The sequence below is a fragment of the Cygnus olor genome, chromosome 20 (assembly GCF_009769625.2).
Source record: "Cygnus olor isolate bCygOlo1 chromosome 20, bCygOlo1.pri.v2, whole genome shotgun sequence".
Lineage (NCBI taxonomy): Eukaryota > Metazoa > Chordata > Aves > Anseriformes > Anatidae > Cygnus > Cygnus olor.
The window spans coordinates 5346464-5366963 of NC_049188.1; the positions used below are offsets into that span (position 1 = coordinate 5346464).

At 53.6% G+C, this 20500-nt stretch overlaps 2 protein-coding genes across 18 annotated transcripts; one reads left to right on the forward strand and one right to left on the reverse strand.

Moving 5' to 3' along the window:
• Positions 1 to 82: 82 nt before the first annotated feature.
• Positions 83 to 13657, reverse strand: UNC45B (unc-45 myosin chaperone B). 2 transcript variants are annotated; one of them, XM_040533129.1, is made up of 20 exons: positions 13423 to 13657; positions 11241 to 11402; positions 10658 to 10694; positions 10326 to 10501; positions 9697 to 9786; positions 9082 to 9249; positions 7757 to 7925; positions 7424 to 7594; positions 6421 to 6592; positions 5590 to 5890; positions 5102 to 5196; positions 4532 to 4673; positions 3956 to 4096; positions 3642 to 3769; positions 3270 to 3336; positions 2790 to 2903; positions 2565 to 2680; positions 2081 to 2198; positions 1815 to 1970; positions 83 to 905 (listed from the first exon to the last, which is right to left on the reverse strand). In XM_040533129.1, exons 2-20 carry the CDS (start codon positions 11400 to 11402, stop codon positions 639 to 641), a joined length of 2790 nt encoding a protein of 929 aa, XP_040389063.1. In that variant the 5' UTR covers positions 13423 to 13657; the 3' UTR covers positions 83 to 638. The 2 variants fall into 2 exon arrangements, with proteins under 2 accessions (XP_040389063.1, XP_040389062.1); XM_040533128.1 differs by lacking the exon at positions 13423 to 13657 and adding an exon at positions 11609 to 13397.
• Positions 13639 to 19684, forward strand: RAD51D (RAD51 paralog D). Of its 16 annotated transcripts, none has more exons than XM_040533155.1 (11): positions 13639 to 13694; positions 14030 to 14143; positions 14290 to 14351; positions 14505 to 14623; positions 15331 to 15412; positions 15866 to 16000; positions 16197 to 16292; positions 16426 to 16516; positions 17361 to 17431; positions 18331 to 18498; positions 19160 to 19684. In XM_040533155.1, the coding sequence occupies exons 2-11, from the start codon at positions 14062 to 14064 to the stop codon at positions 19241 to 19243; spliced, it is 990 nt and encodes a 329-aa protein (XP_040389089.1). In that variant the 5' UTR covers positions 13639 to 13694; positions 14030 to 14061; the 3' UTR covers positions 19244 to 19684. The 16 variants fall into 16 exon arrangements, with proteins under 16 accessions (XP_040389089.1, XP_040389080.1, XP_040389085.1 ...); XM_040533146.1 differs by having other exon boundaries at positions 13642 to 13694; positions 15292 to 15412; positions 16170 to 16292; XM_040533151.1 differs by having other exon boundaries at positions 13645 to 13694; positions 16170 to 16292.
• The last annotated feature ends 816 nt before the right edge of the window (positions 19685 to 20500 follow it).

Here is a 20500-nt window from a genome sequence, read left to right on the forward strand (position 1 = left end):
ATGTGAAGCAAACTTGAGATTGGGAATTGCCCCAGATCCTCCATTTGCTTAATTAAAGCAGAACAATAGAGATTCCACATGGAACAAAGTAATACATTTATTAAAAGTTCATCCACCAGCCTCAAACTCTGGCACACCACTTAAAGACATTTAAAAATACCATAAATGAACAACAACAAAAAAAAGCACACAACTAACAGCCAACTTCTTTTCTGAATGCAGGATGGGATGCAATTAAACCTCCTCCTGGTTCCATCATTGGTAGGAATTACTGAAGTACCAGGAGCTGTGGATGGTTGCAGAACCAATTTCAGCTGAGTTTTCTTCAACAGCCCCGGAACATTTCCCAAACAACCAACTCTTTCCATAGCTAGGCCTTGAAACTTTAAGTATTATCAGCTGAATGGGGGCAAAGAAAGAATTTACACCATCTAGAAACTACTCAGATGAACATTTTCCAGATTTCTGATGCAAATGCCACCCTTTTCCTAATACAGTTTCTGACCTTCTAAAACTGTCCCCCAGCTCTATTCCATGCCTTGACAATGGGAATAAGTTTCCTTCACGGCTCTGTTCTCCACGTTTCTCAGTAACTTTTTTCTCTCCCCACTCAGCCTTTTTTGGTACTTTTAATTTCCTCATGCTCGAGAGAGAGGTTTGATCAGTCCATAATCCATGCATTTTGTGAGGCAATCGCGTGCTACATTAATGATGTGCTGCTTCTTGGGGTCATCTTCTTGCTTGCCGATGAAGGTCAGGATCTCTAGGAGCTCTGTCTCCACCACCTTCTTTGCTAGCTCTTTGTCGGTGCTGATTAAATTGAAAGTGATGACCAGTCCACGGTGCTGCACTTCCATGTTATCATGCAAGCAGAGCCTCTGCAGGATTTCAAGCCACTGGGTGGTCTTCAAGGAAGGGAGCTATCATTAGTATTGGTCTGAAGAATACCTCAACTGAGAACACAAGTTTGGCGGGGCATGTCCCAGCAGAAGTACAGGGACTCACCTCTCCATACTTATGTCAGGTATGGTTAGTTGATTCTGTATCTAAAGAAACCTGACTCCAAAATTGTGAACCCTTTCACATATTGCCCGCCTCCCCCCCCCCCCAAGTCAGAAGTTTTCATGACCCTAGCACCACATAAAACAGAAGTTCCACATGTACGCTGCTGCATAATCTCTGTGCAGAGAATCTTGCTAGAGAAGCAACACAGCTGAGATGACCAGAAGCAGTCTGCTCCCCACAGTGATTTTCATGAGCCCCTCCTTTGGCTTGATTAATGATTTGTATTCTAACAAACCCCAGTGTCCAACACCAGCATGTGTGCCACTAAAAGAGGGTTCGTTTGTCAACCACAGATATTCTGCTATGCAGGGTCTGAGCTCTCAGGACTAGAGATCTCTGTAGGAAACGGAGATGTTTTGGTATCTGTAAAGCTCAATACATTACTGATCAAGCTCTCTGAATGAAGCAAGGTTTGGATTTCACATTACGTATGGCAGGTTTTAAGGATCTACATTGAATACCATTCTGCATTCCTAACCTTGTTTGACAGCTAGTATGCTGGACTTCACTTGAGGAATAGCTACATAAAAATATTTCATCTGAGGTGAAGTCTTGGAGACTGATATAAACACGACTGTTTTACTTTGTGCAGGGGTGGACTAGGAGCATGCATGTCCACCTCTCAGCTTCACCAGTAAGTTCCTCGCTAGCCATCTGGTAGACTACATCTTCCCTATGAGCATTTTCACTGAGCCAGGCCCCTTTCAAGGTTACGTCTACACTGCCAGTGATTCTACTTATGGTCTTACCACTTCAGTCATCTTAGAGCAGAGTTTCTTTTGTGCCGCTGTAAGCATGGCCAGGGCTCCTGCTGCTGCCCTCTGCACTTTCTCATCATCCTCACCACACAGTAACACCACCAACTTCAGCCGGTCATTTCCATCAGCCACAAACCGCTCTTGAACCTGAAAAAAAAAACACGATATCCAGAGACAACACAGTTATGAATGCATCACTGAGGTGGCTCACGAGCTGGTGGTGCATGCAGTCGAGTCTGAGATGCAGAGTGAGTTACCTCCTTGTTGACCACCAGGTTGCACATGCACTCTGTGGCTGCCTGTCGAAGTTGGTCATGGTTCTCAAACATGTAGTTTTCAATGTCTGGCAATGCCTTCTCCTTGACTATCTTCATCCTGTGTTGAAGAGGAGTCAAAACACATCATGGGACATGCAATAGTCACCCTAAAATATTAACTGCAGACAGAGGGGAGGCAGGGAAGGGCGTAAAATGAATCTGTGCCCACAGCACTGAAACTCATTAAATGTGCTTCATCCCTTATCTAATGCCAATTGAATTCACGTTGTTTTTCCTTTTTCTAAGGGAAAACATGCCACTCTTCTTACTGGTTATTATATTAATCTTTCTGTTCTAAGACCTTTATATCTCTGCCAAAGGTAGCTCAAATTAATCAGTCTTTGCAGTCTTGCATTGAATTGAAATTCAGATTCACCCTGATAAAGCATATAGGAAAGAAAGGTGAAAAAGCAGGTACACTCACCTAAGTTTGTCACTTCTTCCTGAGAAGTTAGTGAGACCCAACAGAGCCTCATAATTCTGGAGGCCGTCTCTCTCAGTGTTCAGCAGGCTGACAAGGGGCCTCACCACTTCATACACCTGTGAGAGAACATGTCACACGTGTCACCACTTTTCCAGCTTTCAGATCTTGGCAATTTCCATTTGCAAATGGAGGTTGTTTTTAAAAAAAAAAAAAAAAAAAACTTACCCTCTCTCCTGGGAATGCTATATCTGGATTGGAAATAGCAGCAATTTTTGCCAGAGCATGAGAAGCCTTTATCTTGCCAACATCTGTACCTTCCACAGCCAGAGGTATCAGGGCCTAGTGACACAGAGGAAAGCATTAAATGCCTCTGAGAAGATTCACAGGATGGCCTTGATGTATGCTAGGGTAAGTTTAAAATATCCTAAAGATTTGTCTGTTGGAGAAATGGGTCTGGGCGGTAGCCCACAGTGATGTTTTCCATTTGCTCATACATGCACCATGCCAGAGCTGGAAGCTGACAAACAGTTATTTCAAGGTTCATTAGAGGTTCATTGCAAGCTTCATTGGAGGCTTGCAGAGGTAAGACTGCAGTCAGTCTGTGCCCCAGGGGCTACCAGGACAGCTCAGGCTTTTCTGCCACCTTCCCTCAGTGTAGGCTCCCGACAGACAGTAAATGCACACCAGGCAGATAAAAGTCATCACCTTTCCACCACCTTGAGCAATGATGGTCCCACGGTCCTTGGGGTCCTCACACAATGCAAGAAACACTCTGCAAAAGCACAGCATCGCTCAGTGAAACAGCCATGCCAGATGGCCAAAACCAGTATGGGTGACTAGAAATTCAAAACACAACCTAGCAAGGCAGTCCTGTAAGCCAGCTTCGATGCCAGCATGAGCATTTTTATGAAATAGGTTAAGAAATGCTTTGTGCTTAAGCCTTTTCTCCACCCCGGCTTCATCCTGCCCCCCGTAGGCAGGACGCACCACCCCGCAAACAAGGAGCCAGCCCAGGCACCTGAGATGGGTGCCAACAAGGGGCCAGCACCCCCGGCTCCCAGGACGGAAGGCAGGCACCTGGCTATGAGCTCCTTGCTCTGGTCCGTCAGAATGGCACTGTCTGCCTTCACCATGCAGGCCAAGGCAGAGACGACGCCGGCTTTCAGCAACCGCTTCACTCTCTTCACAACAAAATCTTTCTTGTCCTGGCGGGGGGGGACATTGGAAAGGGGTCAGCCCCTCAGCAGGCCCCATCCTGCTCGACTACAGCCAAGCCTGGCTGGAGAGCAAAGAGATTGCAGCCTCATAGCCTGGGAGCCAGGAGGCCTGAGGTCTGTGACAATGAATACACCAAAGAAAGTCTTCAGATCTGAGCGTCTCCTCCAACCTACCTTTGGATGCTCCTCAGGCACGTGCTGCTTGGAGAATTTTGCCAGTTGCACCAGCTCCGGGACCAGCTCCTTGGTGTCGTAGCTGTTGGTGCAGTTCACCAGCGCAGAAGCCACAGAATACAGGATGGTCTTGTCACTCATCTGCACAGAAACATAAAAGTTCATGTGAGGGTGAAGAGAACACGGCAGGGAAACATGTCCCCAGACTGCAAGCCACCACCTTGGCAGTCCTAGCTGAAGTGCCCATTGGCTTATCCCCTGGTCAGGGAAAAATGGAAGTTTATGGTCAAACAGGATGTGGTCTCATCAGATGCTGTCCGAATCTTGATGCCTTTGGTTTTTGTGCAGGAACACCTACTGATAGTATAGGTAAGAGCAACCTTCCACACTCCTGGGAGAAGACCAGGATGAGAACAAGCTTGAGGTGTCTCAACTGCACAGGCTAAACTGACGTTTTGCCAAGCTAGATAGAGGTGAGGTTTTGGGGTCACAACTTCTCCAGCTTGGGGAGACAGTGTTACTCTGGAGAGCTTGATGCTACCAGAGGAGTGAGAGAACAAGGAAAGGGGAAAGCACCTTGGCTAATTCAAACATAGCTTGCAGGGCTTGCTCGTCTTCCACAAAGTCATCTTTCACATCTGCATCAAGGGTCAGGTACGCCAGTCCTTCCACAGCCCACTTCCTGGTGCGGGCATCAATGCTGGTGTTGCACAACCACCTGGAAGAGAGATATCTGAATTTATCTCAGGAGCCAGCATTAATTTATTCGAGAGGAAAAACTAAGATGTGCTGAGAACTGTATCAGGCCTGAACCTGAAGTAGGTTCAGGCCTGCAGTAGGTCCTGCTGCAACTCCCTTGTGGGTCCCTTGAGACAGGACCTCCTCCCATGGCCCAATGTGAGGGATCTAAAGGCCACAGGGAAGAACAGATTAGGACAGCTACACAGCACTGAGGCAGGAGGAACATCAGCCGCTTGAAGCTTTGAAGAGCTCCAGGTCCCGGAGCAATGGCCCCACGGGCATTATCAGCTGTCAAGCAGCAACAAGAAATGAAGGCAATGCGTGGGCAGGATCTCATGGGGAAGGAGCATACTGTATTTTGAAAAAAGTATGGAATAACAGGAGAAAAGACAAGGTAAAACTCACTTTCGGCACTGCCTGGCTAGCTTCTCAGTGGACCCCTCGGCAAATTGCCGCAGTCCGTAATCTGTCCCTCCTGCTGAGCCCAGCTTGCAGAGACCCTGAGGAGGAATAAGAAAATACATCAGTGAGAAAGGTTCATTAATCCCCTAGTGGTGCTGCCCAGAATCAGCTTAAACCCATATCTAAAATTTGAAGTCAGGTCTAAGAGGAAACATCCCAATACCCAGGAGATTTTTCAGCTCGTAGCACAGCAGTCCGATTCTGTGCTCTTATGGAATACCTTTAACCAGTTTTGCCTTCAATGTTCCCAATAATCCCTGTGCTTTTCTGGTCTGCTCTCTCCCCCTTTCTTGCAGGGGAAGCACCATAAGCCATCCCCCAGCTGCAAGGGGTGACCCAGCACGTTCCCAGCACCTCCTCCCTCTCCCAAGTCCAGGGGCAAGGTGGGGAGCAGGGCAGGTGGAGAAGAGGCAGGGGGCTCACATCCTTACCACCAGGGCTCGGATTTTGATCTTCTCATTCTTGGTCTTCTTGTAGATCTCCTTCAGGAGCGTCACTCCGTTAGAGATGATGAAAGTGGCCCGGCTCAGCTTGGTGGAGGCGTGGATGAGGGCTTCCACAGCCACCAGCTGGTCAATCTCCCTCTCGGACCCACACAGGGCAACCATCATCTCCATGACTCCCTTCATGCCCAGCAGCTTGTTGCCTAAGTCGAAGGGCCCTTGAAGAACCCCAGACACCATCTGGATGGCGTGGAGCGTCTTATCCATGTTCTGGGGGTCGATTTTGCTCCTGCATGGGACAGAGAGAGTCAGCACATGGCTCAGTGGCCACTTACTGTTCTCATTCCCTTGGATAGTTCCTTGTGGGACAGGGAATGTCCTCCATCAGACCGGGGGCAGTTGGAAAGCTAGATCGACTGCTACTGCACCCCACAGGAGATCTGGGGCACCAGGAAAGGTGGGGTGGGGTATGGAGAGATGTTCAGGTTGCCCGAGGGATCCCCTCTGCTGCACTCTGGCAGGGGAAGCAGGGACATAAAGAACAGTTTTGTTTCAAGAGAATAACAGGTCCCTCGTTTCTCTGCTGGATTTCACTCCACTGGTGAAATATGTAGGTATTTGGGACACAGCTGATTGCAAATTCCTGCAAAGGTTGCGATCCAGCAGGTAGGAGTATATGAGGATTTGAGGATCCACGCTGAGGAATCATGCAGGATCTCAAGCAAATCATCTCCCAGGGCCTCAGTTTGGCATCTAACCGCACTGCAAGACCCCCTTGCTTTCTTTAGCCCTCCCGCGCCTCGAGCCCACCCGACTCACTTGATGTACTCCTCACAGATCACCCGGTAGTTGTCACGCTCCGGGTCGCAGCGCAGGTCATCGTACAGCTTATTTAGGAGGATGGACGCAGTCAGCTGGGTGTTCTCTGTCAGCGGCAGGCAGTCAGGCATCTCAGGAATCTGGCCCACCACTTTCAGTATCTTTTTTAAGCCTGGAAACAATGAAGTGATACGGCTGCTAGAGCAGAGAAGGCCTGGACAAGATTTGGGATCATTTGCTGGGTTCTTGCAACAAAACAACCATTTTGGTTTTCATCTTAGTTTTTTATAGCCTAACCATGTAAGCTGTAGACAAAGCAGTTATTGAGATATTCACTGGAAAGGACCTTCTGCTGGTGGGTTGTGGGTTTGCAGCACGGAGCATTCATCCAGCTCTCGGAGAAGCAGAACTGTGCAGCTGGGCCCCAGCTGGGTCAGGAGGCATGGAACCTCCTGACCTCCCAGGCTGGAGGCCCTTACTGGGGAGAAGTCATGACCTTCAAGTGATTCTGGATGTCTTAACCCTCCTTTTGCTACAAGCGTTTATTAAAGAACTTTCACCAAAATGGTAAACACGCACACACTGGAATTGATATAAAACAGCCCACACATTAACACCCCCCCCACCCCCTTTTAGAAATCAAATTTAAGCATCCAGGAAACCCAGTGGTTTTACATCTCCTGCCTAAGGCACCCAATTTATGCAAGCCAAATTGCCCTAACATTACAAACATCAGCAAATACACTGGAATAAACTAACTGGAGAAGCTTAAACCAATTCTCTGGAAACTGAAGAGGTCTTGTTGTCATACATGCTTTTTTTCCTCTTAACCTTAAAACTATTTCCTGCTAATAAGCTCTGAATTTGCTCCAGGCTTGCATGCACCAAATAAAAAAAGCCCGAGTGAATTCATTTTGTAGAGAGGAACAATTTTACAGCTGTTCAAGCAATAGGCAGCTCCATGCCTCCCAGGCCAGAGCAGGAACGGAGGGGAAGGACTCACCATTGTCAATGACAAAGATGGTCCTGCTGTTGTCGTGGTCTTTCAGGTCTTTCCTCGGTATGTTCTTGTTGAGGAGGTTGAGAGCTCGGTCTCGTCCTTGCCCAGACACTTTCTTACTGACCAACATATCCAGCAAACGTGTTATGATCATCCTCAAGTCTTTTTTAGTATCTACAGAAGCAAGGCAGTAGCAGCCAGTTAGGAGAAGTTTTCTCTGAAAGCTGGTGAATCCAGTGAAAACCACTCAAAGCCCCCACATGGCTGGAACGTAGGTGTTTAAGTCAGAGCAGAAAGCATCTTTTTCTCTGGACAGACCAAGGGACTGCCCATTACCTAGCACCACAGCCTCCTCCTTCCCGTGCTGCTCCTCTTTGCCCTGGCCCAGCAAGCAGTCAGCGATGGTCTGCAGGAGGTTGCAGACAGCCAGGGAGATCTCCTCGTTGTCCACCGACATCCACATACAGATGCTGTCGATGCCCAGGTAGTGCAGAATTGCAGTGGCCTGGTCCCAGAAAGGAAAAAACAGAGCAGCAGTCAGCAAAGGGTAAGAGCCTGTCCCTCCTGCATGCTTTACAAAGGTCAGGCTTGGCTTGTAAAAAAGTATTTTCTCTGGTGAATCCTGAGTCTGCACAGGGCAGTTTTGCTTTTCAGCCTTGCATTCATTTATAAGACAACTTCTAACAATCCAGAGTTGTCAGAAATGATGGGCTATTTACTCCGAGGATGCTGAGATGAGCACAGCTGGGTCTGGTCCCCACACCAGGTGGGTAACAAGGAGACAGTTTAGTGCAGGAACCTGTCCTGGCTGCCAGCAAACCCCGTGTCATCACACAGTGTCCCCATGCATGGTGACACCAGCAAGTCAGGGGAGGCCTGTTCAGGACTACTCTGACCTAGTGGGCTTCCCAGCACAGCCTTTGTGCAGAGGACAACAGTTAAGGTTTCAGAAATAAAATAGGTGTCCATAGCACCGGATTTTTATCTGATGTCTTATCCATCTTCTGTCGTGTTGTAGTTCCCCCCACTCCTCCTTCACACCATTTCACGGACATCCATGCTCATGTGGGCTGGAAGCAGGAAGTGGACACACACATGTAGCAGATGGGACCTCTCACGGGCCATTTTGCACAACAAAAACTTGATTTTGAGCAAGACACTAGCTGGGTCAGACTGCCGGGACTTCCCTTGGGACCCCTTCCAGGAATCTGAACTGTCTTGCAGATCCTCCCTGCTTTCCTTCCTCTAACAGAAGTCTTGGGCAAAACTTCCCTGCAGAGACCAAGTCATTTGTTGCTTTCCTGAGACCTGTGGTGAAGGACCGGGGCTTGACCCAGCCCTGCCCACCACCACTTGTGGTGATGACATCCTAAATTTTGCTTCACCAGCACACAGGAAGGCACCACGAGGAGCACAGCTTTGACCCCAGGGGGTCAGGAGCACAGTGACAGGATCAGTTTCTTCGGTCTGTGTTAACCCACTTGTTTATTTGTATTGTTTTCCCCAGAATTAAAAATGTCATTCGTGGGATTTCATTTTTTCCCTGCAAGAAGCAGAAGGAGAAGAAATCCCCGCTGCTCACAGACATTGCCAACGATTGATTTTCCACTCCCCAGGTGCAAGGCAAGAGCAGTGAAGGTCCCGAGCACCCCGCTGCTTACCCGAGCCTTATGTCCCGTGCACATGCCCGAAAGCGTCCTCACGGCTGCCAGGATCAGCTCAGCATTTTTGGTTTCTATCAGCTGCAGCAGCAAGCTGACCCCGTTGTTCTGGAAAATCCTCTCGGCGCCCGCTTCCTCCCGCCCCAGGACTATGAGGTTGTTCGCAGCCTGGAGGGGAGACAAGAGGACACGTTAGCAGCACGACCCCGGCCTCCAAAACTCCTCCACCAAATTCCCAGACCTGGCTCTGGGATGTGCTGGTGGGAGCTGTGGGCGCCCAGCTGGCAGGAGAATTGCACAGCTCTGACCCCACCAAGAGGTTTCTCCAGGCACATCAGGGGATCCGCTTTGCTCCTCCCAAGACAAATGGGTCAGCACCCAGCAGGAGACACGGGGAAGGTGGAGGAGAGGGGCCGGTTTGATCCCTCCTCTGGGAGGCTGGCCCACCCTCAGCACAGGGGTGATGGCTCCTTGGGGCATTGTGTGGTTCTTCTCCCTGCTCCTGACCTTGTCCTCCATCCGGGGAGGTGGGGAAGGGAAGGCGGCCTTCTGCTCTTCAGAGGGGCCTTTGACATTAAACAAGAGCAATTTGGGCAAGTCCGGGGCGGTTCTCACCTTCTCTCGCTTCTCCTTCTCGCTGTTCTCATCCAGCAGGATTTCAAACATCTTCTGCACCCTCAGGTCCGTGGAGAACTGAATGCGCAGCTGTGCCAACAGAGAGCACGGAGCATCAGAGGCAGAAAATCAAGAAGCAATTTTTCCTTACCCCTTCAAGACAACCACAGACCTCCAACTAGCAGGCAGTGAGCTGAATAACAAAACAAGTGTAACTTCTCAGAAACAGCATCGATTGCCTGTTTCAGACACAGGGGCCCAAACCCTGAGCCATCATCTGAGACCTCGTGGTGCTTTGAGATGCAGGGACCTGACACAGCTCCTCTGTGGAGGGACCAGTCCAGCTCCTCACCAGGACCAGCTCCTCACCAGGACCTTACCGAGATGTTCAGGACCAATCCAGTCTCGGGAGCAAGCTGTCATGCTTTTTAATTTATCCATTCAATCTGATCCTCAGATTTCCATGCTTCAAGTAGGAACTTCCAGTTCCAGAGCCTGTTTATCCCCCTACACTGCTGTAAATTTTCAGTATGACCATCCATGAAATCCAGCGAGACCCCAGAACAAGGAGTGCCCTCGGTCTTCCTATCGCTGGGCTGCAAGCCTGGGACTGCTCCCCCCAAATTTACCTTCTCCTGGATGTCGGCCCCCAGCCGCCTCAGGGTCTCCTGGAAGTTTTTGTTGCGAGGCTCGATGGTAGCACATTTCTGAGCATCTTTGAATGCTTGGTCCAATTTCCCCAATTTTTCCAGAGCTTGGCTGCGCCGGTACAAGGCTTTGATATCCGAAGAATTGATGTCGATAGCTGGGAAAGGGATCCGAAAGACCAGGCATCATAGTTTGCTTCTCAGGAACCCCCCATGTAAACCGTGATCTGCTTCACAGCGACTGCAGCTCCTGAGAGCAGGCTGGAGCGAGTGTAAAAAACAGCTCTCCTTTCTAAAAACTGCCCCCTCCTTACCTCTCGATGCATCCGAGGCTGCCTTGGCATATTCCTCCTGTCAAACCAGAAAGGCAGTGCAATTTGTTAGCAGCGGAACAGCAGGGCACGTCCCCGCTGCTGATGCAACTGTGGCCTCTGCTCCCGCTAACTGGACACCCCAGTGAAACCAGTAGGAGCCTAGGGAGGGAGGGAGAGAGCGCTTTGGTGGAGGTTTAGGTAATTTCTCATCACCGATGGAGGGAAAAGAGGAAAAGGTCTGCAGGATGAGTGAGACAGCATGCGCTGCTGCAGCAACAAACCGCAGGCAGCAGAGGAAGAGGGGACGCTACGCTACGCAAACAACCTGCCAAAACCTTGCAGGCAGCTGAGACAGTTTTGGTACAGAGGCGAGTAACTCATTTTGCTGCAGATCTGTGCCTGTTTTGTGCTGGGACAGGCAGCGAGCGATGCCCCTGCACCTCCAGCCAGGGCTTACAGAGCCCCTGTAAGATGGAGCAGGGTGGCTGCCAAAAGCTTGCACTTCAAAATGGTTAAATGGGGCCATCTCTGAGCTGAACCGGTGTGCTCAGCCCTGTCGGGATGGAGGGGGAGCTTTTCTCACCTTCTTCAAGAAGCAGGCCGCCCTGTTGCGGTACAGCACTGCCTGCAGCGCCTTGTCCTTGCAGAGCTTGATGGCCTGCGTGTAGCTCTGAGCGGCTTTCTCGTAGTCGCTGGCCTGGAAGTATTTATTGCCTTCCTCTTTCAGCTGGATGGGATCCTCCATCTAGCGGGTAGAGGGAGGGGGGGGAAAAAAAAAAAAAAAAAAAAAAAAAAAAGCACGTTTTAGGAGTTCTAAGGAAAAACACAGAATTTGTGCCCCTTCTGTTTTCTGCCACCTCTGCCAGCAGGGTCGCCCGCCCACGCCACTGAGCTGAGCTTCACCATGAGCCCAGCGTATAATTACCACACGCATGAATAAAAGCAGATTACCAGGCTGAAGTGTTTGGAAAATCAAACTGCTCCTCAAAGCTGTGGCTTCTCAGAAGCTTTTCCCACGGTTGTAGATCCTTAAGGGCCAATTAATAAATGAAAAAAAAGTAACAAAAAGCAGCTCGAGAAGTCCACTGGCACTGCGTAGGGTCCGTACGGCTCAGGAAAGAGCTCGCCTTCCACTCCAAGTTTGGGCAGGACCTGGCAGCTCCTGGTGCGTGTCAGTGTCACCTGTCACCACAGCCTGTCCCCTTCCCATGCTATATAGCACCCAAGGAGGGCTGCGGGCCAGGGCGCCAGCAGCCAGCCCAGCTCGGGGGGGACACACCGTGCACGGGGACACGGCTCCCCGCAGCGAGAGGGGATGCTCTCCCACCTGCTGGGATGGATCTCAGCTTTCCTCGACCCACAGAGCTGCACGGGGCAGGGGGAGCAGGAATGGGAGGGCTTTGTGCCAAAAAAAGCCCACGGCTGGGACGGCTGACCCCTGTCCCAGCGCTCAGACCCGTCTCCCTTTCTATTTAGGGACGCACGAGACAGCTGCACAGGGACAAGTGGCCCCATGCCGGCAGCTGTGGCAGTGCCCAGCACCTTCCAGAAGGCCCTCGGTGGGAAGCATCCAGCACTGCCACCTCCCTGCAGGGATTTGGGAAGCCTGAACTGCTGGAAATCCCACCCTAATGGAAATCCCACCCACGTCCCGCGCTCCCACAGCCCACCGGGCACGGTCTAACACAAAGGTCTGTATCAGAGCCCAGCAGCCCACTGCTGTGACGAGAGCCTCAGCTCGAGGGACACCAGCGCTCAGCCTCTCAGTCCACCACGTTTCACAGGGTCACAGCATCAGGAATTCTGCTTTGCAGCTTCTCTCTCCCCAACACCCGCACAGTTGCTCCTATCAGCTCACGCTGTGAGGCTGAGCCGCAGCAGGCAGTGCAATAGGCAGTGCAATCCCCTGCTGAGGCTCTGCCAAGAGAAATGCGTTATCTGCAGCCCTGGTGAGCTGTGTCCCAGCCTGGGGATCTTACGCCTCCAGGTCCAAGGCAGAGGCAGCTCTGCAGGGTGTAAGAGGGTTGCTCTGCCTCAGGCGGGTCTGGTGTGGTGGCTTTTCCAGGCTGTGCTTGGGTATGTGGGTCAGAAAGCCCTTCCCACGTTGCTTTTGGTCCAGGAAGGGTCAGCTCAGCCCTGCCAGCTCCCCTCCTGCCTGGCTCAGGCCCCCCACACCAGCAGCTTCGCTCCCACCAGCAGCAGCAGCACTGGGGGAGCCCCCAGCAAGCCCAGTTCTGCACCAAAAGGGTGGCTGCGGCCTTACCTCACACATCTCAGTGAGTGCTGGGGGCCCTCTTGAGGCTCCGAGTGAGAAAGCAAAAGGAAGCTTTTCCTGGGGAAACGAAGTCCTAGGGGAACAGGCAGGGAGACAGCCCCCAGGCATCCCCTGCAGCAAGCCCCTTTGGGGACAGCAAGGAGCCCCCCATGCACCTTCATTTTCCACCCCACAAACCTGCCTGAAGGAGCTTCAGAAGTCACAGCAGAGTGTTAATTAATTAATTAACTAATTCATTTTTCCCTGCTTGCACCAGCTGCTTTGCAGGAGCAGGGGGGGGTGCCCCAGCAGCTCTGCAGGGAGGCCGTGGGACCCCCCTGGCTGCCGGGCACCCCGCTAGCACCTGGAGGTGGCCCTGGATGCAGCACCCTCCTTTAATAAAAGGGACAAAAACCCTGCTCGGGAGCACGGGGAGCTCTGTAAGGCTTCACTAGCCCCCTCGTTTCCCGAGCCCTTCGGCTAATTTCTATTTTTCCACTTTAAAATTTACCTGCACCCCCAACCGCTAACACGGCCACCACCTCCATCATCATCACCACCACCACCACCATCATCACCATCAGCTGTTGTAGGGCCCCAGAGCACCCCTAGGTGCCAGCAGCCGGGGGTGGGGGGAGGCTCCCATTGCCCAGCAGGCCCCAAGGACCCCCCCACGCGAGACCCCTCGCCCACGGCGGCCGGCGGGGGGCTGCCGCTAGGGGGGGTGCGGAGCGGGGCCGGCCCTTCCGCAGGAAGCAGGAAGGGAGCCGGGGGGAGCCGGGGGTCCGTGGGGAGCCGGGGGTCCGTGGGGTGCTGGGGGGACTGAGTGGGGCTGGGGCTCAGACCCTGTGGTCCCTGGGGGCTTCCCCGGAGGGAGGCAGGAGCAGGGCACGGCGTGCTCCCGAGGGGCGCAGCCCCGCGTGGGTGAGGCTCCGGGCCTCAGCCCGGTAGGGTTTGGGGGTTGTCTGGTGATAAATTAGGGGATAAATGAAGCCCACCATCGCCCACATCGTGGGACGAGGCCTCTGTGGTGCCTCCCCGGCGTGGGCCTCGCCGTGGGGAGGCTGCGGGGTCCCACGGGAGGCTGGCGCCTGACCCGCGCTCCGTCTCCTCCACAGGGCTCCGCTCCCCGTCCCGGGGGTCCGGGGACATGGTGGTCCTGCGGGCCGGCCTCTGCCCCGGCCTCACCGAAGAGATGATCCAGGTCCTCCGGGCAAACAGCGTCAGGACGGGTAAAATGGGGGGGATCGGGGTGGGGAACGTCGGCCCCGGCACCTCTCGGGGGCACCGCGCTCTGTCCCCATGTGGGAGCCGCCTGCTGTGGTCGTGGTCTGTCCGGGCTTGGCCTCCAGCTCCTCATCCCTCGTGCTGTTTGCAGTGGTGGACTTTGTGTCGTCAGACCTGGAGGATGTCTCCCAGAAGTGCTCCCTGTCCTACAAGGTAACGGGGTGCCCCCACATCCCGGCATTTCAGCTGGGGAGCTCAGAGCTCAGCTCAGTGCTCGGATGGGCTTTTCTTGGCGGGAGCCCACAGCGAACATCGGTGGCCCCGAACTTCCCCAGTCCCTTTTACAGGTGTCTCTCTGCCCGCCAGGCGCTGGTTGCAGTGAGACGTGTGCTGCTGGCCCAGTTCTCGGCCTTCCCTGCCAATGGGGCAGACCTCTACGAGGAGCTCAAGAGCTCCACGGCCATCCTGTCCACCGGGAGCCCCAGGTGGGGACAGCGCCGGGGGAAGGCCGTGGCTGCCCTGGTTGTGGGGCGGTGATGCCCTGAGCGGGCTCAGTGGTGTCCAAACCATCCCAAGCAGCTACCACCTGGCTCTGGCTTTGAGAGGAGAGAGGAGTTTTTTGGCCTGTGGCTGCAAAGTCAGCTGGTTTCTGCCCCTGGAGGGAACGATGCTGATGTTGTCCTTGCAAGAGCCTGCACATGTATGGGGAAGTGTTTGCACATCTCACTTTTAGGCTGGGCAACACACTGCCTTCAGCCTTTCCAGCCTTTGCCTTGAGGGCTCCAGGGAAGAGGGCTGTGGATCTGGGAGGGCTTTGGAGTCGTGAAGTCCAGCACTGGGCATGGGAATGAGTTGCTCTCTATTCCCTGTGCTTATTTCTCTCTTTCCCCAGTCTCCTTGCTGGGCTGTAGCGGGGAGGATGCAGAGAAACCCCTGGGCATTCAGACGTGGCTCCCAGACCCACAGCTCCTCTCCAGCCCAGGGCGGGCCCCTTGCCCCCACCACGCTGCACATCTGCTGCAGCCCGCGGTGCGGAGAGGGCCGGGGGTGGGAGGAAAGGAGCAGAGCCTGAGGCGTGTCTGCGTTTGGGTAGGGGGCTGTAGGGGCGGGTGTCTGGGTGCTGCAGCTTCCCATATCCCCGCCTTTCTGGCGGGGAGCACATTGATGGTCCCACCTTGTGTTGCACCCGCAGCCTGGACCAGCTGCTGGACTCGGGGCTGTACACGGGGGAAGTGACGGAGCTGATGGGCGCGCCGGGCAGCGGGAAGACGCAGGTGAGCGGGACGGAGGAGGCGAGAGGGGCAGTGGAGGGGACATGGTGCCTTCAGGCACGCGAAGCATCACCTGCCCCGAACCGAGAGCCCTTGGCTAGGGGAGCGGAGGGACTGAGGGACTTCTCAAAGGGGGAGAGCTGCTTGGCAGTCCTGGTGGCTCTCAGGCTGAGGCCATCAGACGGATTTTGTCATTGGCAATAGTTGCTCTTGTCATTTTTCCTTGGGTGTGAGGAAAAATAAAGCACTGAGTGAAACAGATGGTGCTCAGACGCTGGTTGCATCTCCAGTGGTCTCCAGCCTCTCCTAGAGCACAAGGCAGCCCCAGCAGGAGGTTTGGATCAAGCTTCTGGCCAGCCCTGGTGGCTCTGGGGCTGCCACCAAGGTCAGGGGACCCTAAGGGCTCCCCTTGTCCTTTGGGGGATGCTGGCTAACGCCACATCCCTGCCTCTCCAGGTGTGCCTCAGCATCGCGGCCAGCGTGTCCCTCGGCCTCAAGCAGCACGTCCTGTTCCTGGACTCCACGGGGGGGTTCACCGCCTCCCGCCTCTACCAGATGCTTCAGGCCCAGGCAGAGGATGAGGAAGAGCAGGCAAGTTCTGTGGAGCCCATCCCACTGCTCCTCCACCACTTGTGCTAAAACTGCCTTGGCTCTTGCCTGCCGACAGCCCCAGAGGTGGCTCAGCTGTCGTCTGTGTCCCCATGGGCTCTTCTGGGTCCAAACTCTTCCTCCTGAGGCCACTTTGTTTTTTCTTGCGGAGGCTGTCGGTGACACTGCTTTGTCACAGCTGGAGGCTCTGCAGCGGATCCAGGTGGCCCGCGTGTTCGACGTCTATGAAATGCTGAGTGCCCTGCAGGAGGTGCGGGACCGCCTCTCCCAGCAGGTAGCAGCCTGGCTCCAGGTCCCTCTCCTTGACAAGTGACACCAGCTCACCCCGTCCTGGGGACATCCTCCCTGCAGCCACGGGACTTTCAGAAATGTTGCTTGGCATTGCACGGGGTGCTTTCTTCCTGCAGGCGGTGAGCTGCACGGGGCCTCTCAAGACGGTGGTGATCGACTCGGTCTCAGCTGTGATCCACCCGCTGCTGGGCGGCAGGCAGTCAGAGGGTGAGACGCTTCGTTGGGGCACGAGGCTGATGGCAAAATGCTGCGGGTGCAAGGCTCTTCCAGAAGAGCATCGTCCTCCTGTGCGTGCTGTGCCTGGGGTTGGGGCAGGACTGATGAGAGTGTGGCTGCTCCTGGCTTGTCTTTTGCAACTGAATAAAATGGGAGTCTGCAGCATTATTTGCAAAACTTCAAGCTAGCTGTGGCCATGCAGGCCAGTGGTCTGAAACCTTGCTGGGAGACAGGGGATGCACTGAGCTGTTTGCTTAACGAGTGAAACCTCTGCTTTTGGTGTCGTATTGTGGTAGCTAGCATAGTTTGTAAAGCTCCTTGTAGGCTCTTTTTGCCACATAGGCTCAAAGATCAGGAGTTGAGGGGCTTTCTGCTGGCTCTTTTCCAGAGCATCTCACACTTTGATAGCAGCCAGCGCTATCACAGCGGTTCCCCTCACAGCTATGGAAAATGAAGCTGTGAGCTGGAAAGAAGGGTCCTGTGCCTGCTAAATCAGCCTGGCCAAGTTTGTCTGGAGCTCCTGGTGCTTTTGTAGGGTTTTTTTGGCCTCAGGTGGAAGACAAAGGAGTGGGACGGCTCAGGGTTTGGTCTGTCCATGCCAAATCCATTTGCCTGGGCTCCCAACAGAGGTCCCTGTGTGGTGCTGGTGTACAGCAGGGATCTGTGGGTGCAAAGGGTACAGTGGGGTGCTGGAAATGGGGTGAAGGTGCCCTTCAGCACCGTACCCAGGGCCCCCACAAATCTAGGTGTCACCTGCCTTCAGGGTGCACCTTGGGGGCTGTTCCCTGTGTTTTGGTTGGAACCCCCAGCAGCCCCATGCCTTTTCCTCCTCCAGGCTTGGCCATCATGATGCAGCTGGCCAGGGAGCTGAAGATGCTGGCCAAGGAGTTCAGCCTTGCGGTGGTGGTGAGTGTTGCTGTGCCTTGTCCTTCATGTGCCACGGCAAGGAGCCCAGGAGAGATTTTGGAGCACTTGTGAGGGGTGACCCCATTCCCAGCTGAGCAGGAGGCCGTCACTCAGTGCTTTGCTCCCCACATAGCTCTGTCTCTGCAGCCTGCGGATGGTTTGTTCCAGCAAGTGTGGAGCAAGGACAGGGCTGCTTTGCTGCCTGCTTTTGTTGCTGTCCTCAGCCAACAAGTCATTCACTTGATTGAGCAAGGTAGTGTTAAGTACAGACAGACCAAAAGGCTGTTTGTATTTATTTTTGATTACGCACCATTTGTTTAAGAGGCTGGCTAGCTTCTTAAGTAACCTCGTGCTTAGTTTCCATGGAGGAATTGCAGGGCACTGCATCGCACAGAGCTGGGGACTGGGAAGGGCCTTGCTGTGTTCTTCCCCCAGCTCTTGGCCAAGCAATTGCGTTTGCTTTGGTGCTCCCAGGCAGGTTGCAGTGACCACAAATAATGTGTTTGAATTGGAAAAGCCACAACAGAAAGTGGTGGCATGCTGAACCTGGCATGGGAAGGCATTGAGACAGTCCTGCCCTTTGCTCTGATTAGCAACGAAGGAGGACAAAATGTCTTCAGGGACACTTGGAAGTTCCAAACTAAACTTCTGTGTGGCTTTAGTGCCAGGAGCTGCTGCAGCTTACAGGTAGGAGTGAGCTCATGTCCGAGTACGTATCTGGTGCAGTTGCATGGGCTGTGTTTCAAGGGGATGGCACGATCATGCTAAGGAGGAGAGCGCAGGAAGAAGAGAGAAACTTCACAGAAGTAGCAGCATGGCCATCATCTCCTGGTGATCTCTGGTGTTCCACTGAGTAGTACCACTTTTCCCTGGGCATGATGAGTGTGTCTGTGTGGCAGGTGACTAACCAGGTGACAAGGGACAGCAGCACCGGCCTGCTGAAGCCAGCCCTCGGCCGATCCTGGAGTTTTGTGCCCAGCACCCGGGTACTGCTGGAGAGCAAAGGAGCCGCCTGGGAGGAGGCCACCACGCGGCGCAGCGCTTCCTTGGCAAAGTCACCACGGCAGGTGAGACTCCTGCCCGGCCAGCACCTCTGCGATGGAGAAGTGACTTGGACCTGGGCTCAGAGCAGAGGGAGGCTCCTTATGGGGTAGGGCAGGATCAGGGCCCATGGTGGGACCCAGTGCAACAGGAGAGGAGCAGATGCAGCCTGGCTGCATGCTATGGAAGACGAGAGCACCTGCTCCCTGCAGCCTGAGCTCATATTTATAGGTATGTTAAATGAGAGGCACTGCTTGCAATCTAGGTCACCTTGTTCCTCGTGCTCATCTTGCTCTCGGGATGCTGCGGAACCAGCTCAGACAACTGCAGAGGTGACCCTGACCTGATCCTGCCTACTCACAGGGCAGCGCTGCCTCAGCCCCCCGGCTCTGAGCCCTCTCTGCCTCCTGATCCAAACGGCTTTGGATGCGGTGGTGTGCTGGGCAGCGACATGCATCCGGGATGTGCTAAACAAGAGTAATAGTGCATCTGGGGACATCTTTCTTTACTAAATTGCATCCTCTATTTGTCTCTGTGTTCAGCAGACCCAGTTAAAATGAGGGCAGAAAAGTCCTCAAGGGGATGGATCTGGGGATATTGGCTCTGGGGCAGGTGATGGAGTGATGTGCAGGCTTGCCCTTTGTCCCAGCACAGTGAGGTTAAGCTCCTCTCTGTTTCTCCTTGCAGCCGACAGGGATGCAGGTGGAGCTGGATATTGGAAACAGTGACGTGCAGGAGTCGAGCCCAGGAACACCCACAGAGGGGCTCTGATGTGGACGGAAAAGCAAATGTCATGGTCCAGGAGAGCTGCAAAAAAAAACATACAAATGTTGAATGTTTTACATTCAGCCCATCTGAGTCCTGCAGCCCCAGGAAGGACCAACACCAAGCAGCTTCTGTTCTTCTGCACCTGGGAGAAAATGTGCGTGGGGTTCTCTGGAGACCTTGCTCAGCACATACAGGCTGCGGCGGCTGGGCCTTGTGGGCAGCACGGCAAATGGGTCCCCTCCTGTGCAGGTTTTGTCTGCAGCCAGCAGAGCTGCCCTGTCCTCAGCTACTGGCTTGGGACCAGCTGGCATGTCCCTGTGCCAACCTGCGGCTTGTCACAGCAGCTTCATTCCCCCCATCACTTGCTGTTCTCTGGTCCTGGAGCTCTTCCTCGGGCAGCCCATGGTGGTTTTGGTTGAGAAATTAAAAAAGGTGTTGCACACTGCTGTGGTATTCAAGAGCTGGAAATCAGTTAATGGTAACTTCTGTTAGACTTCAAATTTCTGATTAGTCCCTAGCAGGAGTGGTGTGGGAAGGGCTGTTGATCAGCAGGGATGCGATCAGGTGCTTGATCTGACCCCACAGCAACAGCAGGGCCCTCAAGGGAGCTGCCAGTATTTCTGGGGCACTGCTGTGCTGCTCGCTTCCTGCTCTGGGCAACCTCCTGGGGCTTGTGCAGAGCTGGGGAGGAGATGAGAAGCTGGGTTGGAGCGTGGCCTCTCTTGACTCCAAATTTCTTGATCCTCATCCTCCTTGTGCTCAAGAGGAGTGTAAGAAACCTTCAGTAAGTGAGCTGATGCAGGTTGTGGTGGCTGGAACTTGGCAGGGCATTCTTATTAAACTAATGGGAGTGAAAACAGTTGTATTTTGAAGCCATTTATTTGCATTTCTGGGATTTCCAGGCTTGGGAGATGAGTGGGGCTGGTTATCCCCAGGGAGCTGCAGCCGGGCTGGCAGGGGTGAGGAGCAGTGTGTTTTTCCTGTCTGTGGGAGGCTCGTGCTGGTCTTTACAAGCAGAAAACCTGGCCCGTTACATCCCTTGAAGCCATGAACAAACATGCAAACATTTCAGCTATAACCTCTATGCTACAATTTTCTCTCTCTGCCTGAGGTTCCTCTTCTGCAGGGAAAGCAAAGTGCTCACGGGGGAGCGCGGGGCAGGGGAAAAGCCAAACAAACATCTTCGGTTACACATAAACCAGAGGGGTTTTCCCTCTGCCTCCTTCCCCGAACTCGCAGGAGGTGGTGGAGGCCACCGGC